The 21,152-nt window shown below is 35.5% G+C and overlaps 2 protein-coding genes across 4 annotated transcripts; both read left to right on the forward strand.

The window, feature by feature from the left end:
- Positions 1-597: 597 nt before the first annotated feature.
- On the forward strand, positions 598-4,338 carry LOC133297415 (uncharacterized). The gene is made up of 3 exons (XM_061496553.1): positions 598-970; positions 3,428-3,710; positions 4,020-4,338. The coding sequence occupies exons 1-3, from the start codon at positions 598-600 to the stop codon at positions 4,336-4,338; spliced, it is 975 nt and encodes a 324-aa protein (XP_061352537.1).
- Positions 4,339-14,053: 9,715 nt separating this feature from the next.
- Positions 14,054-20,344, forward strand: LOC133297421 (shaggy-related protein kinase zeta). Of its 3 annotated transcripts, none has more exons than XM_061496565.1 (12): positions 14,054-14,062; positions 16,660-16,752; positions 17,164-17,223; positions 17,344-17,616; positions 17,714-17,788; positions 17,864-17,920; positions 18,307-18,447; positions 18,564-18,614; positions 18,689-18,784; positions 19,066-19,149; positions 19,305-19,406; positions 19,614-20,344. In XM_061496565.1, the coding sequence occupies exons 2-12, from the start codon at positions 16,663-16,665 to the stop codon at positions 19,707-19,709; spliced, it is 1,125 nt and encodes a 374-aa protein (XP_061352549.1). In that variant the 5' UTR covers positions 14,054-14,062; positions 16,660-16,662; the 3' UTR covers positions 19,710-20,344. The 3 variants fall into 3 exon arrangements, with proteins under 3 accessions (XP_061352549.1, XP_061352546.1, XP_061352548.1); XM_061496562.1 differs by lacking the exon at positions 14,054-14,062 and adding an exon at positions 15,080-15,273 and having other exon boundaries at positions 16,654-16,752; XM_061496564.1 differs by lacking the exon at positions 14,054-14,062 and adding an exon at positions 15,080-15,273 and having other exon boundaries at positions 19,614-20,343.
- The last annotated feature ends 808 nt before the right edge of the window (positions 20,345-21,152 follow it).

Consider the following 21,152-nt stretch of genomic DNA (forward strand, 5'->3'; position numbering starts at 1 on the left):
TTTTAATAGCAATAAACGGTATAATCGATATTTACTTTTGGATTTTTAGGTTGTAATTGTTTCATTAACATAATGAGTATATTAAATTTAAGTATAAATTATGATTTGTCAGGGATACAATCTTATTTCAAACGTCTAAAACCCACAAATACAGAACCCATATCTCAAAGTGAACAAGTTTCAAATAGTATTTCAGTTCCAATCGTCCAAGAATCCTATCAACCTTAGAGACAAAATGTTTCAATTATGGAAAATTTCTCCTCAAGATCAAAGACAAAATGTATCACCACAAACATCTCAATTTCAAAGTTTTCAATCACCACCTCAAGCAAAAGTTAATATAGAAAATCTTGAAGCAGATCCGGGAAAAAGACCTTCGATTTATTCAATGACACAAATCCTATAGAGAGAGAGGATATTCAGAGAGCTTCTTTGCTCAAAGGGCCAACTCAACCGATTCTTAAACCATTCCCTCAAATGGAAATATAAGGAAAAATACGTAGATTCAATCCTAAGTGGTATGAAAAAATTTGTACTTGGTTGGAGTATAGTGTATCACAATATGCATGTTATTGCTTGTATTGTTATTTATTTGATATGGAGGTTGGAGGTAGTGGTTCAATGCATGAAGCATTTGGTAGTGTGGGGTTCAAAACTTGGCAGAAGAAGGATAAAATCAATGTTCATGTTGGAGATCATAAGAGTGTTCACAATAGATGTTATCAAGCTGGTCAAGATTTGATGAAGCAAAAACAAAATATTGATATTTCTTTATCAAATATTTCTGAGCAACAAAGAATTGATCATTGTATTCGGGTGAAAACTTCTTTAGATTGTGCTAGATACCAACTACAAAATGGCCATCCTTTTTTGGGACATGATGAATCTGAAAGTTCAAATCAACAAGGTTTATTTACGAAATGGTCAGCCTTTCGGGGACATGATGAATATGAAAGTTCAAATCAACAAGGTTTATTTCTTGAAAATCTAAAGTTTTATACTAAGCCAAATAAAGAGATGAGTCATCTGGTCTTGTGAAATTCCCCCGATAATCATAAATTGACTTCACCATACGTAATAATTAGTGATCTCGGCGATTGATGGGACGTAAATTCGTTCCCATATAAGCCCATTTTGATGGCAAAATACCATACGTTCCCTCATCGGATGAGCAACTTCAGCATGAAAATCACTTATTTTACACATTTGTGACAAAAACACAGTGGGGGAACGGATGGTAACGTATTCCTTTAAAATATATTAAAAGGGGAACGGACTGAGACGCATTTAATGCACCTGCTCCATTCATTTAATGCTTCTGTACACTTTGCGGGTAACGTAGAGTTAAAGACTTCTAAAAAGCAAGGCGGTGCACCAACTGAGCAGCTGGAAACGTGAAGAGCAGGGAATCAAGAGTTCTCATTGGCTGAAAACAGAAGCAAATCATGTTCCATTCAGCAATTCACGCAGGCTTCCATACTCTGCTGCCACCGTCCCGTCCCCTCATTCAAGCAACTTTCTCCAAAGGATTTATAAGCTTGCCACTCTCCTTCCAACTATAAATAGGACCACCCTCATACAAAAACATCATCGAATTCTGGAGGGATTAAAGTCCAGAAGGAAGAAGATCACCTAGTAGTAGTAGTAGTCAGTAACTTAATTTTATTTAAGTTGTAACTGTAGTCAAGTGACACCCATCCCCTTTGCTCTGTATCAAACCTTAAGACTCCTCACGAGCATTAAACCATCTTTCTCCATTTTATGTTTCTTTTTGTAACTGTCTTTTAAATTAATATAAGTATTTTTCTCTTCGTTCTAATCGTTATCTCTTGACTGAATCTCGGGTCTATGTGATTTCAGTTAAGAATATTTATGTTTAAACTATCAGCCATGAGCTGAACTATCTGTGGAATGGAAAAACTGTGAAACTCTTAAAGAACTGTTTTCAAAACTCTTGACTGAAGCTTTTTGTATTTCTTTGGCTAAGTAAGCTATATTCATTGTGCGTCAATGGAAATTGGGTACATACTGAGAAAGAAACTTCCATAAGGAAGGAATTTCAGACAGCTTAGCTATTGGGGGAAGGTAGATGTCATGGCAAAAACGCTACTGGTCACCTTAGGAATAAGGGGCCAACTCGTCCATGTTAAGGTTCTATACTAAGTACCTGTTGGAGTCAAGGGAGCCATAGGAATATGGAAACTTGTGAGCCATCTAGTCCATGAGCTGAGGAATCAAAGTTGGCAGACAAGAAACTGGGGCAAAGCCAAAAAGTGCTAAGTCTTGAGCAGAGGAAACAGCCTCTTTAAGTGTAGCAGTGAATCCGTTCCTTCTGTTAAACTGTTTAAACCATCACCCTCTTGTCTCTTGCTATAGCTATTACTGTTTTAGTAAGTTTTCTTTCCTTTATTTAATCTTGTATCTATAAAACTCCAATGATTATTATCTCACCTTCTCCTAAACAGGAAGGATCACATACATAACGCAGCGAGTAATTGTTTGCCAGCAGATTGAACTTACTGTTCTTGAGAAACGTTGTCAAGACAGTAGGGAACGTTTGACCAGACAATTCATTTACTAACTTTTATTCTCATTTTCATTCTTTACAAAACAGTGTAAGACAATAATTAGGACTCTATCCTCGTGGGAACGATAATTTGGGCATTAATACTCCCTTTATTACTTGATGCGTGCACTTGCGCACTTGGGTTGGAACTAAGGGAACGAATCTGTGTTCTGCAAGAACAGAGGAACGTCCCCTATCAGAACTTATATTTTCCACCATCAGCAAACCACCCAACAGCGATGATTATTTTTCGTTTCTAGTTGATGAAGCTCGTGATGTTGCATTTAAAGAGCAAATGACAGTTGTACTTCAGTATGTAAACAAAAAGGGGTCCGTTGTTGAATGTTTTATTGGCATAATTCAAGTTTCAGATACTACTGCACAATCACTAAAAGTTGCGATCAATGGGCTGTTTTTTAAACTCGGTTTAAGTTTGTCTAAATGTTGCAATCAAGGCTATGATGGTGCTAGTAATATGTGGGGTGAATTTAAAGGGCTTAAGAGTTTGTTTTGGCAGACAACAAATCTGCATTCTACATTCATTGTTTTGCTCATCAGTTACAATTGGCACTTGTGAAGGTTGCAAAACATTATAAGAAGATTCAAGAATTTTTTGACATGCTTTAAAAGATGGCTACCGTTGTGGGGGTTCATGCAAGCAAAAATAAATTCTTCTAATGAATCAATATGGGCAAATAGTTGAAATAATTTCTCGCGGTGAAATACTAACTGAAAAAGGTTTGAATCAAGAGACAACCTGAAAGCGACCTGGAGACACTCATTTGGGTTCCCATTTTGGTACAGTTACAAGTGTTGTCTCATTATTTTCTCCAATAATTTACTTGATAAAAATTATTGAAGACGAGCCCAAGAAAGATGCTGCAAGAACTGATGCAGGTCGCATTTTGTATGCCATGGAGGATTTTGAGTTTGCATTCTTGTTGCATCTTATGCAACTTATCTTGGGGATTTCTTATGAGTTGTCACAAGCATTACAAAAAAAAGATCAAGACCTTTTAAATGCGATTGGTTTAGTGAAGGTAGTCAAGTCTCGCTTACAAGAGGTGAGAGATAATGATTTTGATGAATTGCTTCAAGAAACGAACATATTTGCCAATAAATATGATATTGACATTACAAATATGTAATATGTTTATTGTCCTAAAGGAAGATCAAGACGGATATTAGAATCATCCACATTCTTGCACTACTTTAAGGTGGAGTTATTTAATAGAGTGATAGATACTCAGGTTCAAAAGTTGGGTGATCGATTTGATAATGTCAATACCAAGTTGCTTGAATGTTTGAGTTATCTTGATCCCCGTGATTCATTTGCTACTTTTAACAGAGAAAATTTGATTGAGTTTTCTAGATTTTATCCTTTGGAGTTTGATGAGCTTGCAGATATTCCTTTTCTCTCTTCAAGTATGAGTAATTTTTTTGTTGATGTAAGAGCTGATTTTGATTTTGTCAATTTGAAAAGAATTTCTGAACTTGGTTTGAAGATGGTTGAGAAGAGAACGAATATTGTTTATCCATTGGTCTATTTGTTGATAAAGTTGGCACTCCTTCTACTGGTAGCAACTGTTAGTGTTGAGCGAATTTTTTCTGCAATGACTTTTGTTAAGGATAAGTTGCGCAATCGGATAAGTGATGATTGGTTTAATGCATGCATGCTAACTTATGTTGAATGTGATATATTTGATAAGATTGATGATGAAGATATAATGCAATATTTTCAAGCAATGAAGAATCAAAGAATGCTTTTATGATCGTTCTATTGTAATAGCTTAGTTAACTCTTGATTTTTTTTTGTTAAGTTGATGTTTTCTTTTCTTTTCTTGTTTATATTCTTTTGTTTTTTAACGCATTTAAAAATTCAATTAGATGGTTTGGCCACTTTGGGACTTTCTTGCATTTTCCTCCATCTCAGTGTACCAGCTTTTCATGGATGTTAGTCACTGTTAATTTTGTCAATACATATGTTAAATACCTTTTTTGTGTTGAGATTAAATGTCAGTAATTCTTATGTATACTATTTTTCAAGTAATAACTGAAGAGATAAGATGGCTTGATTTTTATTCTTCGTATGCTCAAATAAACTACCAGGAGAAAAGGCCCAAACATCATGCTTTCCAGGGAGAGAAAGAGATAATTTATTGTATAGTTTTTACCATGTGCTATGATGTATTTTCTGGGTTTGCACACTTCAATTGCTCAACTTAACAATAATTGGACATAGCTTCACTGTCATACTTGCTTCACTGGTAACATTTAATTTATACATCATTTTTTACTAGTTTATGTTTCTATCTGCCTAGAATTGCTATTCACCCTATATGTTTTTCCTTCTTTTTCAACATTCTTAGTCAGGGGTTGTTAAGTATTTGTCTGCAAAATCACTGGGCTGCTTATGGCAAATCAGGGTAGGCTGGTTTTTCAACTCCTCTGCCACTAAATATGCGGACATGAATTAATTTTTTTGGGTCCGCCACTGCTTCAATGCTAGGTTAGATAACCAGTGATCATAACCATTTCCATCCCTCAGAAGGCATTGTCCATGAATCTCCCAATCCTTGCATTTCCAGGTTCAAATTTCAAGTTCAACAATGGGCACTCTCCTGCTAGACTAGTCTCTCATTGGCAGCTTGTTAAGCATGGCCATCCATAAGCAGGTTTTGATCTATTTTGGCACTCTCCAACTCAATAGGAGTTTCCACTTGCGACGAGGTTCTTCTTCTTCGAATCTCGTGATGGTATGATAAGCATCATTGCTTCTTCTTCCCGGACATTCTTAGAGAAGTATATAAGGGGTGTTTGGTAGAGGAATTTTTTTTTTTTACCAGGGAAATACAATGACTAGGAATATGGTGGAAAAATGAGTTTGGTAGGAAAGTTAAAAAGAATTTATTTGGTAGGCCGAAATATTACCAGAAAAAATGGGTTAAATTTCCTAAGTCTATGTTTAGTTGAAGGTAAAATATTGATAGAAAAATAGGATAAAATTACCAAACTAACCCTTGACTAAATACAAAGAAGACTCTCTCTCCAGCTTTCTTTTGTCACATTTTTTGAGAAGGGATATTTGTGTCTATTGCTTTTTTCCCCTCTTTTTGGTTTGATAGGGTAATGAGAATACCACCATATAGGTGGTATTCTAAAATGGCAAAAAAAAAATTTACACACAAACTGAGATTGCTATGCAAATCCGAACAATGGGCAAATTTTTTAAAACCTTCTACCAAACATGGTCAACTAGGAAATCCATCTCAACTTTCCTAGGTACCCACACAAAACTATCCTACCAAACACCCCCAATTAATTTAGTATTACTAACCTCCTGACTTGACATGTCTCCAAACTTGTTTAGGAAAATCATTACCATTTTTACTTGTTCCATAATTGCTTCAGCGAAGATAATCATGTTGTAGTGTCAACATATATATATTTGAGCAGTGTTGGAAATCGACACACACAAATAGGGTCGGCAAAACGGGCTCGGCTTGGCAAACTGAGACGGGTCAGTGTAAAACAGATTTGAGCCGGCAGGCTAACCCGCCTCGCCCGCCAAACAGGGCGGGGCAGGCCGAGTTTCTTAGCCGACTTTCAAAATCGAGGCATGGCGGGCTAGCTTGTTTTTCGACGGGTTGATGACAGAACGAGCCACCCACTTTGCCACCTCTACACATAAAAACAGAAACAGAAAATCAAAAAAGAGAAAAGGAACAGAAAATTGACACAATGATTTATACTATTTTATCTAATATAGACTACGTTCAGTTTTTCTGTATTATATTCACCTCATCTCCACTTGTTATAAATCACTCAGTTTACATGGGAATATAAATAGGATTTAAAAAATTCCAACAATAACTATTTGTGGGCACAAAGCCAAACTATTAAGAAAAAGATAAATACAATGACTTAGCAATAAGTCAGAGTGTAAGAACTTGCACCGCTAAATAATTAATTACATAACATTATCGGTGCCGGAGTATGGATTTAATAAAGATTACGCATAATTATGGTAAGATAATTATTTAGAAAGTCGAATAAACATTAAGTCGTTTTTCTGATGAAAAGTGCAAATTTCGGTTGTGCTTCGCGGTATAAATGCATACTGGTGAAGTGTTCAGAAAAACTATAATATATGTAAATTCCTAGAAAAATGTCTAGGTTAAGAATATAAAGTTTGAAAAAATAATAATTAGTAGAGCTATTAGGACTAATACCGGTGATTAGTGGGTACACTTATATAAATAGAAAATGTGCACAAAATCCTAGGTCAGATTTTATTATCCTACGTAGGTGCATTCCTTGGTTTCATGGCTACCACCTTCTTCCACACAACTCCATAGCCTTCTATGCAAGAAAAATTCCAAAGACACCATTTTTACTCTTGATTCTTCCTCTTCCACATTGTGAACACTTGAGGGTAAGCCTTGTGAGGGAGAAAGACATCTTTGAGGATTTTAGCCACTATTTTGTGAGGTTGGCGGGTTGTCCTCTTGGTGAGTGGTGTAGGAGCCATTTTTCTAGCATTTGATGCTTCAAGAAGTCATTTTGTGGAAAAAAAACCTTACTTGTGAACCAAATTCGTGGACTTGTGGTGACAAAGCTGTTGGGTGGTGTAGAGAGCTTCAAGACACCTTCTATTCTCTATTTTGAAAGCTTGGGTATATGCTTCAACTTTTCTTCTTGAGTTTCTATGTAAAAGATTAAGTCTTGGCATGTTAAATGAGAAAAATAAGTAACCAAGATGATCACTAGCTTAAACATGCTTGAAACGAGTAGCTTGAACCTCTGTTGATGTTAAAAATTGAAGCTTGGATGGATACCTTCGCGAAAATGCAAAACTGCATGCTATTATGAAATATCCGGATATGATATCCGAATATGGGCTGAAGGATATCGGATATTGGCTCAGGGATATCCGGATATGTCCCTGAGGAATATACAGATATTCTGAGATTTTCGTGTTTCGTGTTATTTTGTCTAAACAGAACCGTGTATGATGATTTAGGACCCTAAAATGGTTAATGAGAACCTCTGTAATAACTTAACGAAGTCAGAACCCATGATATTGAATGCTTATGGCTTTGAGAGAAGCCTGCGGTCATTAAACAAAAAAGGAAACGTTGTCCTAATGTAATGAAATTCTAGACTATGAATATTGATGATGTGAATGTCATGAAAATAGGTCTGTGACCTTGCTGGACACTGTTATTACTTGTGATCCTTTGGACACCGAGTCGTTGCCGGATATGTTGTTTGCTCCACCAAACTCCATGAGAGGTTAGTTTATGTGCATGATATGTTTTTATAAATGATTTTATGCACTGCTTACATTGAGACCTTTGAAATTATTTGAGGCATAATGTGTTGATATATATATGCGGATGTGATAGTTACCTACATGTGCAGGCTGCATCCCTGGGTGTAGGGCATGTGGTTGCATCCCTCATGTTTTTAGTATGTAGCAGATGTGTATAAATCATACTTGTCTCTGGCCAGTAGGTAATGTTATTGATCTGATCACATGCCATGTGTTATATATCCAGCATTATGCATGTTAGTATTCTGTTGAACTTATTATACCTGTAAATGAGCTTGGGGCGAAGGAATTTTCTTAATGAGATTTGTCAAAATCTCATCCCGTGTGAGGAACATTTTTCAGGTACAGATATCCATGAGACGATGCGTCTAGGAGCAAGATGCCTGAGTAGATATTACCTGTTGGCATGCATGGACATTTATCTGATTATGTTTATGTTTATGTTCATTGAGACTTGATTATTATTCTTATGTTATTATCAGACTTGGTTGTTATATTTAGTGAGCATATGGGTTGTCCATACTTTGAATAATTTGGGTTTACTGCATACTTGAGTTGTATAAGTTGTATTAGGATATTGTCTGGTCTACATGTTGTAGTTCCTTGACTTGATATTAGATTTATGAAATGAGATTATTCAGTGTAGCTCTTTATTGCAAATTACATACAGTCCCTTTTTGGAATAAAAATAAGTAAATTTACTTAGTTAATATGAAAAATTCATAATTGAAGTTAGCTTCCGCATTTATATGAGCTGCGCTTAATACCATTTGTTTGTTAATACACTGGGTACACACGAGGTGTTACACAGAGGCCCATAACCAGGATCCTCATCTAAATGCGAAATATAAACGATACCCAATACTTTGCACACTTATTCTCCTACTACATCCCAGTTCTTTTGAAAGAATAAAGTGGGATAATCATCTAATCCTGGTGCTTTTAGCCCATTTATTGAAAGAAATGTGTCAATTATTTCCTCAAGCGTTAGAGGGGATATGAGTTGTAGCTATGATAATCCTCCAGTCTAGGCCAATTTTTTTTTTTTTGTCACTTCCTAGATTTTTGTAGCTATTTCTTTTGTAAGCAGATCCTCAAAATAAGTTGTGATCATGCATTCAATGTCTTCCTTCCGTTTGATCCCATGGCTATGTATATCTTTGATATAACCCCCTAAACAATATAACTTATATGAACCATTGAGTACATATTTCATTATTTTACATTCAACATATCAGTCATGAAGATTAATTATGACAATTTGCAGGCCTTGATAAACACAAGTTTATCATTACATTGGAAAACAATAGAATTTCTTTTAAGTTCCATTTCCTTCAGTGATACAACATCCATTGAAAGTAACATTTTTGAAATAGCATATTAACAAGATATTATTAATAGGGCGTTAGGATTTTATTAGTTGACCAATAAATATGTTGCTGGGAAAAAATTTTCCTCAAAAAAAAAACTATATATTACATGTAGTAAATAGTTATAATATTTAAGAATCATTTCAACCAAAAATCTTAAAATGTTGGGTGATGACTTTTTTAATGGTTTATATAATTTTCTAACACATCCCTCACGCAAGAGCTCTTTGGGCTTAAAGCGTGGATATTGTACAAATCCAATTTTTGATTTACCTTGTTTATTTAATAATTCCATTAGAAAGTTGGAGAATGTAAAAATTGAACTTGTAACTGTATAGTCACTCAAGCTCTGATATCATGTTAATAACCATTTCAACCAAAAATCTTAAGGTATTGGGTGAGTGCCCTTTTAATGATTTATATTATTTTGTAATAAATATTAAAGCTACTTTATTTTTCTCTCTTTTTAAACATTGTCGGCTGATATGGCAGAGAGAAAAAAATAATTTTATTATTATAAATATATACTACCCGTAATACATAATTATAATGATTTGTTAAAGATAATTTTTTTCCAACAACATAAGAAAAATGGAATTCAAAAAAAGAATTCATCACCTTCTTTGGGTTTTGTAAGAACCCGCACCGTTAATTAAGGAATTTAATTATTAATTATGTGACTAATGAGATAATTCTATAATTGACCCAAATAATTATGAGAAGGCTTAAATAATTATGGTAAGTGATTAAAAATGCTGAAAGTCGCTTTTCTGACGAAAAGTGCGGATACTGGTTCTGCTCCACGGTATAAATGCGTACCGATGAAGTATCCCGGAAAGTTATGAAAAATGTGTATATGTCACTAGAATAATATATAGGACGGGCATAACAAGTTTCAAGTCAAAATAATGAGAACTGATGCCAGAACTGATACTGACTATGTAAAAACGCGTACTGAAAAGGTGCTGCAAAAAATAAAATAAAAATATGAAAAATCTTAGAAAAATCTTAGAAAAATGAGAAGGTTCAGAATCCTAAGTTTGGGATTAAAATGCTAAGCGTAGCTATTAGTGCTAATACAGTGTGATTAAAACTTAAACGACTATAAATACAACTTTAGGCACACAACCCTAGGCCATACACTGATGCTACGTGAAACCTTGGTGGCTGGTCAGCTTGTGCACTGTTCCATTGTTTCCTCTCCTCCTTGTGTGAGTCAAGAGGCCTTTCCTTCATGAAATCTTCTCCTAAACACTTAGTGTGAGTGAGAGTTATCATTGGGGGTGAGTTATTGACTTTGTTTTTGAGTTGTGGCCACTGTCTTGGTGGAGTCTAGGTGCTGACTTTTTGGTTGGGTTGAGAGAGCCTTTGTCCTAGATTTTTGAGCTTCAAGGAATGATTGTTGAAGAGAAATGACCAACCTTTGAGCACATTTTCGTGCACTGTAGGAAGTCAGAACACAGAGGCTGTTTTAGAGAGCTCCAAGAGCATCCTTTCTCTGTTTTGAAGTGTGGTAAGCTTCACCAACCTTGATCATGAGTTTCTTTGATTAAAATTGGAGCCTTGATGCATGTAATAAGCTAAAGTTCATAACTTAAGGTTGGGTAAGGTTAAACACACCTAGAAATGTATGTTTAAGTCTCTGGAATCGTTAAAAAAGCAACCTTTGGGAAGGATATCTCGCGAAATGCAGAACTGCATTCTATCGCGAAATATCCGGATACGATATCCGGATATGGGGTCTTGAGATATCCGGATATGGATATCTGGATATGGCCCCGACATATATCCGAATATTCTGGGTTTTCGAAGACAGTAAGGGTACTGTTCATACAGAATGACATTTTGGGTTTGCGGACCCATGTTTGGTCAATGTGGACTTCTGTAATAACTAAACTAAGTCAGAATCAAAGTGATTAAGGGCTTGTGGCTTTGTGAGAAGCCTAAAGACATGAAACGTAAAAGGAAGGCATTGTCTTTAAGTTATATGCTTGTAAAGTATGATTGTTGATAAGATTGTTGGTCTAAAACAGATTGTGATTCTGCCGTTTGTGGACTTTGAGCTGGTTGGACTCTTGTTGGGATAGTTAGCTTGCGAGGTAAGCTTTCGTGTCCTCGGTTTAGCCATTATTGGTTCCACCATACCCTATGGGGGAGTGGTTTATATGCATGATGTGTTTTCATATAGTGATTTATTGAAATGCTTTTGAGTTGTTAAGTGCAAATGCCTGTGATATGTATGTGGTGTTCGCCTAGACGAGATTATGATCCTGTGCGCAGGTACGGCATGGGCGTGTACTATTGTGGGTTGTAGACGTACGTACATTCTACACTTCCTCTGATCAGTAGAATAGATAACACACATGACATGATGATATGCTGCATTGCACTGATTTTGGAACTTATATGATATTACTGCTTTTGAACTTATATTGCACATGTAAGTGAGTTTGGGGTGGAGAAATCCTTGAGGACCCCTTGCCTTACTGAGATTTCTGTTTAGAGATCTCACCCCACGTTTGGGGCACATATTTCAAGTTCAGGTAACTCGGGGGTTGAGACCTCAGGCGGCAGGAGTCCGGAGCTGAGTTAGATATACGCTGCTTATGATGATTATGCTTGGATTATGTTTGGATGCTGATCTGTTTTACTTTTATTATCTTGTTATTTGATTTGAGAATTTGTTGGGCTTTGTTGCCTTATTTGGTGAGCATGGGGGTTGTCCATGCCACATTGATTGACTATGTCTGATTTGGATTCGAGTTGTATTAATGTATCAGGATTATGTTCGGACTACGTGTTGTAGATCCGTGACTTAGATACTCACATATTTATATTATGAGGTTATTTAGTAGATAGCTGTCTATTTGCAATTACATACAGGCAATATTTTGAAAGTGATTAAGTAATCAACTTGGTAATTGATAATGAAGTCATAATTGAAAAGAAAAAGTTATTCCGCACGTTTAATTAAGCGTGGCTTAATACGATGACATGTTAACAAACCGAGTATACACAGGGTGTTACATGTATCAACCAACATAATTAACTACTTAGGACCATGGTCTCGTCCATTGTTTGACCTATTTTAACCACCAAAATGAGCGAAAACTATTATGCTAGCAAAAGAAAACCAAAATAGGGGAATTGGACTCCTTATTAATGAATAATGCAAGGTTACATATTAATTAAGGATATTTAATATTTTTTATTACTTAAAATGTAATATATATATATATATATATGTGTGTGTGTGTGTGGGCTTATCGTTTCTCAAGCTGCTTGAGATAATTTTATCTCCGGCTACTAAATCATAACCATACAAAGATGGATCAATGGTGATAAAGGAAGAGAGAGAAAAAATTAATCATAACCATTCAAAGGTGAATCAATTAATATAAGAAAATAAATAAATAAAACGACGTAGTTTTGGGGTGGCCGGAGATAAACTTATCTCAAACAGCTTGAGAAATGATAAGCCCACACACATATATATATATATATATATATATATATATATATATGTGTGTGGGCTTATCATTTCTCAAGCTGTTTGAGATAGTTTTATCTCCAGCTGCTAAATCATAACCGTACAAAGATGGATCAACGGTGATAAAGGAAGAGAGAAAATGTGAGTCATAATCATTCAAAGGAAATCATAACCATTCAAAGGTGAATCAATTGATATAAGAAAATAAATAAATAAAACGACGTAGTTTTGAAGTGGCCGGAGATAAATTTATCTCAAACTGCTTGATAAATGTTTTTCCTTATATATATATAACCTAGCTTGTTTAATAGTTACTGTAAAGAACCTTGGGATACACCACCCCAAAGCTAGCTCAAAGGGTGGGAGTGCCCAAGGCCTTATGAAGGCCACATTTGTTGCCCACACAATCAATGTGAGACTATATATCTCAACACGCCCCCTCACGCAAGAGCCCTTTGGGCTAGAATCGTGGAATTGCACAGGCCCAATTTTTGGTTTACCTTTTCTGTACTTTTTATTTTAATTCCACTTTAAAGCTCTCAACACGCCCCCTCACGCAAGATCCCTTTGGGCTAGAAGCGTGGAATTGCACAGGCCCAATTTTTGGTTTACCTTTTTTGTACTTTAAAGGGGGGACGGTAAGACTCTGATATCATGTAAAGAACCTTGGGATACACCACCCCAAAAGCTAGCTCAAAGGGTGGAGTGCCCAAGGTCTTATAAACTCCACATTAGTTGCACATACAACCAATGTGAGACTATATATCTCAACAGAGTGGACAATGCAACAGGCCCAGCCTACCTGTGCTAAGAAACACCACAAGAGAAAGTGGGGGGCGGTGAGGCTCTGATACTATGTAAAGAACCTTGGGATACACCACTCTAAAAGCTAGCTCTAAGGGGTGGGAGTGCCCAAGGTCTTATAAACTTCAGATTAGTTGCACATACAACCAATGTGAGACTATATATCTCAATAGTTACTATTTTTAATATTTGAAGACAAAACATTCGCTAACTAAACCTTAAATGTATGAAGGATATTGTTAATGACGATCAAGCACTGAAGCGCCCCTAGTTTACAACTTCGACGACATATGTCAACATAACAAAAATTTATATTTTTTTTTACCACTAGGGATAGCCTAGTGGTGTTGAGTGTGTTTAGGGAGTGTTATGTTTACTGTTCGATTCCATGTAATATCCAAAAAAATAAAAAATTATATTTTTTTAATATTAAATGAATTTTTCTATAAATATACTAAGGAATTTAACATTAATGTCAATTGATAAACTTCAATAAAGTTTTGTTCAATAATAAAAAAAAAAAACAAATGGTATCTTAACAACATCTCTCCAAGCTATTAAGAGTGGAAGAATTGTAAGACTTGGATTATTAGCATCAATTGATAAGTTCAAAACTCAGGGCTGTTAATTAATATATATAAAAAAATAACATTTCTCTTATATCTATTGAATAAACCGTTTTCATTGAGATGTTTTTATTTTAAATAATTTCTTTTCAGTTGTTAAAACTTGATTGCATCAAGCGTGAATATTTCGCAAGATCCATATTATATAAATAATTATATACTTTTTAGTTAATTCTTTTAATTAAATATTTAAAAATAAAAAATATTTTTTATATAAGTAAAATATTAAATTATTTTTTAATCTAGTATTCTTTATTAAGTATTAAAATAATTACTAAAGTATACTATTTAAGATTATAAAGCATGTTCTCCAAATAATAATAATAATAATAAAGCAAAATTATAAATATATTTTTATTTTAGAACTTTGATTTTTTCATGTTATAAAAAATTATTTTATTATATTATGACTCAATTAATAATAGACCCCACACTTACTAAAATATAAAATATTTACACAAAAATCAAAAGATCATAACATAAAAAATATTTAGCATGCAATCTGAAAAAAATTTCCCTTCATTTTATCTCCATGGTAGATTTCCATCGTCACTTTAGTCGTTGAGTTATGAAGCACGAACTTCACAAATTTAAACCGTATTTTAATTAAATTATTGCTTTTGTTATTACAGTTTGTATTTATGCTGAATCAGCATCGTATCTATACCTGTAAGACAACATTACAATTTTACAACATTGGAGGAGGTTCCCCGGCACCTTCCCATACTAGATCACATTATCTCTCATCATGATCGTCATTGACGGTTCTGATTCATACGTGTCTCCACTCTCCCAAAACTAGCGTGAGGTTACACACTTTCTCTCTCCTTGAAAAAATTTAGACTGAGTAATATAGACATTGGAGAGAGAATATAATAGGGAGAGAGAAAGGGGGGAGAGAGAGAGAGAGAGAGAGGAGAAGAAAAGAAGAAGTGTTTCTCACACATCACATGGCCTCCATGCCCTTGGGGCCGAACCACCACCAACCACCGCTGGCAGTGGCTCCGCAACCGCAACAACCGCCGCAGTTTCAGGCGCAAGCTGAAGTGGCTCGACGGAGCTCCGATGTGGAGACCGATAAGGTACTTCCGCTCAACCATTCGCTCACTGTATCACCACACATCCCTGTCGCTCGCTTTGTTTTCCTCCCGAATGGTTTCCGACTCTCGGATCGTTGTTGATCCACCTTACTAGCTTCGTCATCGCCGGAATTTCGAGCGATCCACCGTTTTTCCGTGGTTTTCTACTCGCCGGTGAGAAATTCTCCGGCGACGCCCATGATCGGAGTGGTTTTACGGTTTCCTTGAAGAGCGATGATTATTCTTCCTAAAATATTGCAAGAGTAGAAATATTAGGTTTTTATTTTTTATTTTTTATTTTTTTTGCGGAGTCTATTTTAGTTGATGCTTTCATGATTGGGATCTTGATGCTGAAAATTTGAATCTTGCGACTTTCTCCTTTTTTGGTTCTGAAAAACGAGGGAGGGAATCAAAGGAAGCGAGAATGTGGATTCATAAGCTTCAATATTTTTTATTTTATTTTTTTATAAAAAAAAAAATACTTTCTTATTTCACTTCCTGAAATTTACCCACTTCAACAGTTGATAGGGTTGGTATATGTGTGTGACAATTATCTATTAGATTTTTTTTAGTCATGTTTCATTCACTCTAATCTACTGTAATTGTCTGTAGCTATGTCCACTCTGTGTTACATCTGGTCTATTATTGGGGTATAATTTTTGTTTAGATCTTGGGTTTCTAGTTAATATTACTTCTCCATGGGTTGTTTCCTTGTTAAGTTTCTACGAACGGATTCTTCTAATGGCATAGTTCTTGCAATTTATTTATTTATTTATTATTATTATTTTTGGGGGTATCATTTCTCTTTCCTTCAGTTGTGGTGGATTGTTTGTCGAAAAGTTCAAACTGTTTTAGTTTGCTTCAGGAAATTAATGTCCTTAGATTCTCTATGTATGATGTCTTGATATTAAAGCTGTTCTTTGGTGTGTGATGCTTTCTTGTGAATTGTGGTAACCTGATTTAACTTTAGCTATGTGCACTCATGTGCACTCTTTGAGCTCTTTACACTTTGCCTTTCTTCAACTTCACATTCTGTTCTTTGGCTGATTTCTTCTAGTAACCATGTGGTGCTTATGTTCCAGTGCTGTGCGTTTTTTTCCTCATATAACACTTGCTTCATTCATTGGACAATCATGAGATACAGCCCTTACTTTCTTTAATTTGCAACATCTCAAATTAACTTGGCTGCATATATGCATGGGTGTGATAAATGATAGGCATATGATATTGCCATATTAAGTATTTGCGATAATTGCTATAAAGCCAAATTTAACAGTTAGTTAAATAAACAAGTTATCACCAATATTGTATCAAGAAAAGTCCTACATTCAAGTTCTGTATTAAGAGAATTACTTTACCATATTAAATATCTCTTGCTATAAGTTTCAGGAAATGTCAGCTACTGTCATCGAAGGGAATGATGCAGTCACTGGCCACATAATCTCCACCACAATTGGAGGCAAAAATGGTGAACCTAAACGGGTGCGGACGTATTCTAACCCTTTTCCTTATCAGCTTTCAATTTTTTATTAAAAACTCACTTCATACCTTCTGATTATTGTTTTAGATAACAATTCATTTCCTTTTGGTGATAGAGTGGAACTACATTCGGGGATTGGGGAAACAAATGTAATAAATTAACCATTATATATAAGGGTTTCAAAAAATATAATACTGGTTGTCAATCATGGGTTGGCTTGTTTTCCCAGTGCCTACCTAATCTGGTAGTTTTTTATTCACCAACTTGATTTTTGGGTCTTAAAAGATGTATGATTTTGAAGAGTTTTGATTCTGATGGTTCGATAACTTTACACTTAATGTTGGTGATATTATCTGTGTTTCCAAATTCTTGTATTCCTGATAACTTATTTGTTATGACTCCTCTTATATCAGACCATCAGTTACATGGCAGAACGTGTTGTCGGCACTGGATCATTTGGAGTTGTTTTCCAGGTATGGATAAATATTCTTTAATGCAACAACTATTCCCAATAAGTAGTGAGCTTTCTCTGCAGTCAAGTATTTCATTGTTTCCCACCACTGCGCGGGGTACCTTTTTGACCTGAAATATAGGCAAAGTGTTTGGAGACTGGGGAGGCAGTGGCTATAAAAAAAGTCTTGCAAGACAGGCGGTACAAAAATCGTGAGCTGCAGTTAATGCGCTTGATGGATCACCCAAATGTAATTTCCCTGAAGCACTGTTTCTTCTCGACAACAAGCAGAGATGAACTTTTTCTGAACTTGGTAATGGAATATGTCCCTGAGACGATGTACCGAGTTTTAAAACACTACAATACTATGAACCAGAGAATGCCCCTCATCTATGTGAAACTATATACATATCAAGTATGATATCTTCTCTGTTTGCAGTTTTGTTGATGTACTGTTCTGAGCTCTGTTGTTTTGAAACCTTATAACAATTGAGTTGGGATATGATTTGTAGATCTTTTGGGGATTAGCATATATACATACCGTACCGGGGGTTTGCCATAGGGATGTGAAGCCTCAAAATCTTTTGGTACGTTATTATTTCATTGTTTTTCCTTAGCGAGTTCTATTCATTTATTCTTAACTTTTGCATTTATGACTCCAGGTTCATCCCCTTACTCACCAAGTTAAGCTTTGTGATTTTGGGAGTGCTAAAGTTCTGGTATGTTGGCCTGCATTCTTCTTGTACTTATCATTGCTTCATTTACATAAGCAACCATGATAATGGTGGACTACTATAATCATATGCTGCCTGGTGAACATGGATATGCAAAAGCTTTTATAAAATCTTTTGAAATGCAATTTATTGTAGTTTGTATCTGTGATGATTAAATTTCAATAAATAAAAAATAAAATAGTATGTTTCTAAGAATCTTGACTCTGACCCATTCTTTTTTCCTATTGTATGAACAACTAACGGAAGAAAAATTATCAATTGGAATAACATGCATTTAGTTACAATTATCAATCTCATGAAGCATCTCAGGGTTGCAACATGCTAAGATGTAATTGTGATATTATTATTATTATTATTTTATTTTATATCAGGTCAAGGGGGAATCAAACATTTCATACATATGTTCACGTTACTATCGGGCTCCAGAACTAATATTTGGTGCAACAGAATACACAACTTCTATTGATATCTGGTCAGCTGGTTGTGTCCTCGCTGAACTTCTTCTAGGCCAGGTTGTTAAACCTTTTTGGCAACCTATGCACTAATGTTGCTCATGCTTAAGATATGTTTTCCCCTTCTTTCTGAGATATATTATATTGACTTCTCATAGTTTCAAATGTTTGTTTAGCCATTATTTCCAGGAGAAAATCAGGTGGATCAACTTGTGGAAATTATTAAGGTGATGCCTTGTCTATATTGGTATCTGCATGAATATATTTACATGGAGATCATTATCTAGGTGTCTTCTTGTAGGTTCTTGGTACTCCAACTCGAGAAGAAATTCGTTGCATGAACCCAAATTATACAGATTTTAGATTTCCTCAGATTAAAGCTCATCCTTGGCACAAGGTAAGGGCATTTCTCGTCCATTCTAATTTTGATATGAAATGAAGGTAAAAGGACTTAAAAATGTGGATTAAAAAGAAAATATAGTTTTTAAACTCAATAACTTGCTTTTCAAGTTACAACTATGTTTTTGTGGGTGCTTTCCGTTTTCTTTGTTTTTGTAATTGATGAGCCCGCTGGTGCTGATTGATGTAGCCTACTCACCTAGTGGGATAAGGCTTGGTAGTTGGTGGCTAGTCATTGGCTGGTGATTGATGCATTTATTGCAATGATTTATGATTCAGGTTTTCCACAAACGAATGCCTCCAGAAGCAATTGACCTAGCATCAAGGCTTCTCCAATATTCACCTAGTCTTCGCTGCACTGCGGTGAGTGGGACAAATCTTGATATGTAGCCTTGATATGAAGATCCGGAATGTTTATGCAAGAAGTTCTCTCCTTTTAACCTTGTTGCTGTGAGATTAGATCCATATGCCCTATGGCATGTTAGGGTTTTAGTTAACGTAATGTTTTATTATTTCAGCTGGAAGCATGTGCACACCCTTTCTTTGATGAGCTTCGTGAGCCAAATGCCCGACTACCTAATGGCCGCCCACTGCCGCCCCTTTTCAACTTTAAACAGGAAGTATGTATCTAATTGGTATGTTTATTAAATGTGGTATGTGACAAGGCTTTTGCCTTTTTTACTGTTCATCGTGTGTCTTTATGACTAATAACTGCAGCATTTGTTCTGCATGATCTGATTTAATCCAATGTAACAATTTCTATAAATTGCAAACCGTATCCAACACAAAATATCTTAATGATTCTGTAATGAAAACTTTGACTACAGTTAGCTGGAGCATCACCTGAACTGATCAATAGGCTCATCCCAGAGCACATTAGGAGGCAGACTGGTCTCGGCTTCCCTCATCCGGCTGGTACATAGATGTAAAGAGATAATGAAACTTTGAGTCAACCGTTCTAGTGATCAATGTGAAGCCATGGACGGGATGTTTGTGGTCAATATAACTGGGGGTTACAGCCTTAATCTGCTGTTTTTGCTCCCCCTCTGAAGATGTATACATGTGCTGGCTGCTCGGCATAACCTGGAAATTGGTGATTCTGTCTAATATTTCATTCGAGTTAAAGCATACTTATCCCTGCATCTGTACATTGTTTTGGTCAGATCAGAAAGCTAGGAATATAAAACGATAGTAATCATGTCTTCATAGGTAGAGGAGCCCACCAGAAATTGAAGGGCCCCTGTAGTAGTTTGGCTTGCTTTTTCCGTGATTATATTCATGGTGCTGTTTCTATTGTGCTTATGACAATCTCTTGATTCAAAACCAGTTTTTTCCTCATTGTATAATGCTCTAGTAACCCTCTTCCCCAGTTTGCCAATATATGTGCTTTAGGCTGTTCTCTGAAAAGAGTCACGAGATTGTCGTCTACAGGAAAGGAATCCAACCACAAGTTGACCACGGAAGAAAACAAAAATATGAAATTGTTTTCTTTTTGTAGATGATAGGGTGTGCTTTGAGTGTGATCTTTTGCTACTGGCTTAATGTTTTTTAGCTTAAAAGTTAAAAATAATACCTTACCAAATGAAGTTAAAGCTGTGTGATTGTATGAATTTTTTTTTTTTTTTTTTTAGTTTTTAATATTCCGGGTGAGAATTCTCATTTATTGGTTGTTTCCGTGGATTCGAGCTTTGGCTCTCCAGCTGTATTCTCTGGGAAGGGAAGGTCAAACTTGAGAAACAGATTATCCGGCGAAATTGAAGGCATTCGAAAGGGTGATTGTCTGAATTTATTGAGAAATAGGAGATTCGAGAAGTAGAATGAAAGTGAAGTGGAAATGCAGAATCTTTATATGTGAGGACTTCAATTCTGGTGTCTGTAGACGCAGCAGAAGGTTTGATTTTGAAGTTCAGGAGCGAACTAGAAAGTAAGAATCTGCAAGAAAACGATGTAAGTTTGGGAAGCTTGTACGAAATCGGGGATTACTTGCGAGGAGCAATTCCTGGCGACTCGTGAGGATTAAAAGTCGGAGATAAACTGAAACGACAAGGGCAGAAAGCAGTAGTCTGTTTCCCCGAAACTTCCAAATCTCGATGAGATTTACGGAAGAGTCATGTTTTCGAGCGATATCGACAGCAAGTGTGGGAAGAAGAGGAAAAAAATGGGAGAATTGAGATTTTCTGATTTTCTCGAGCAGTCATGTGTCGAGCAGCGTGAAAGAAGATAAATCTTCAAAGAGTACGAGGGTTAGAGGCTAAGATAAAGATATTGAATTAGAATTTTAAAAAAAATTTCTGAGATGATTTTTTTTATAGATTTTAAAAGGCTATTTAAAATTAGAGGGGTTTTAAAATATTTTTGTTATAATC

The sequence above is a fragment of the Gastrolobium bilobum genome, unplaced genomic scaffold, assembly GCF_033153095.1.
Source record: "Gastrolobium bilobum isolate Gb01-03AN ecotype WA unplaced genomic scaffold, APGP_CSIRO_Gbil_v1 utg46041, whole genome shotgun sequence".
Taxonomy (NCBI): Eukaryota; Viridiplantae; Streptophyta; class Magnoliopsida; order Fabales; family Fabaceae; genus Gastrolobium; species Gastrolobium bilobum.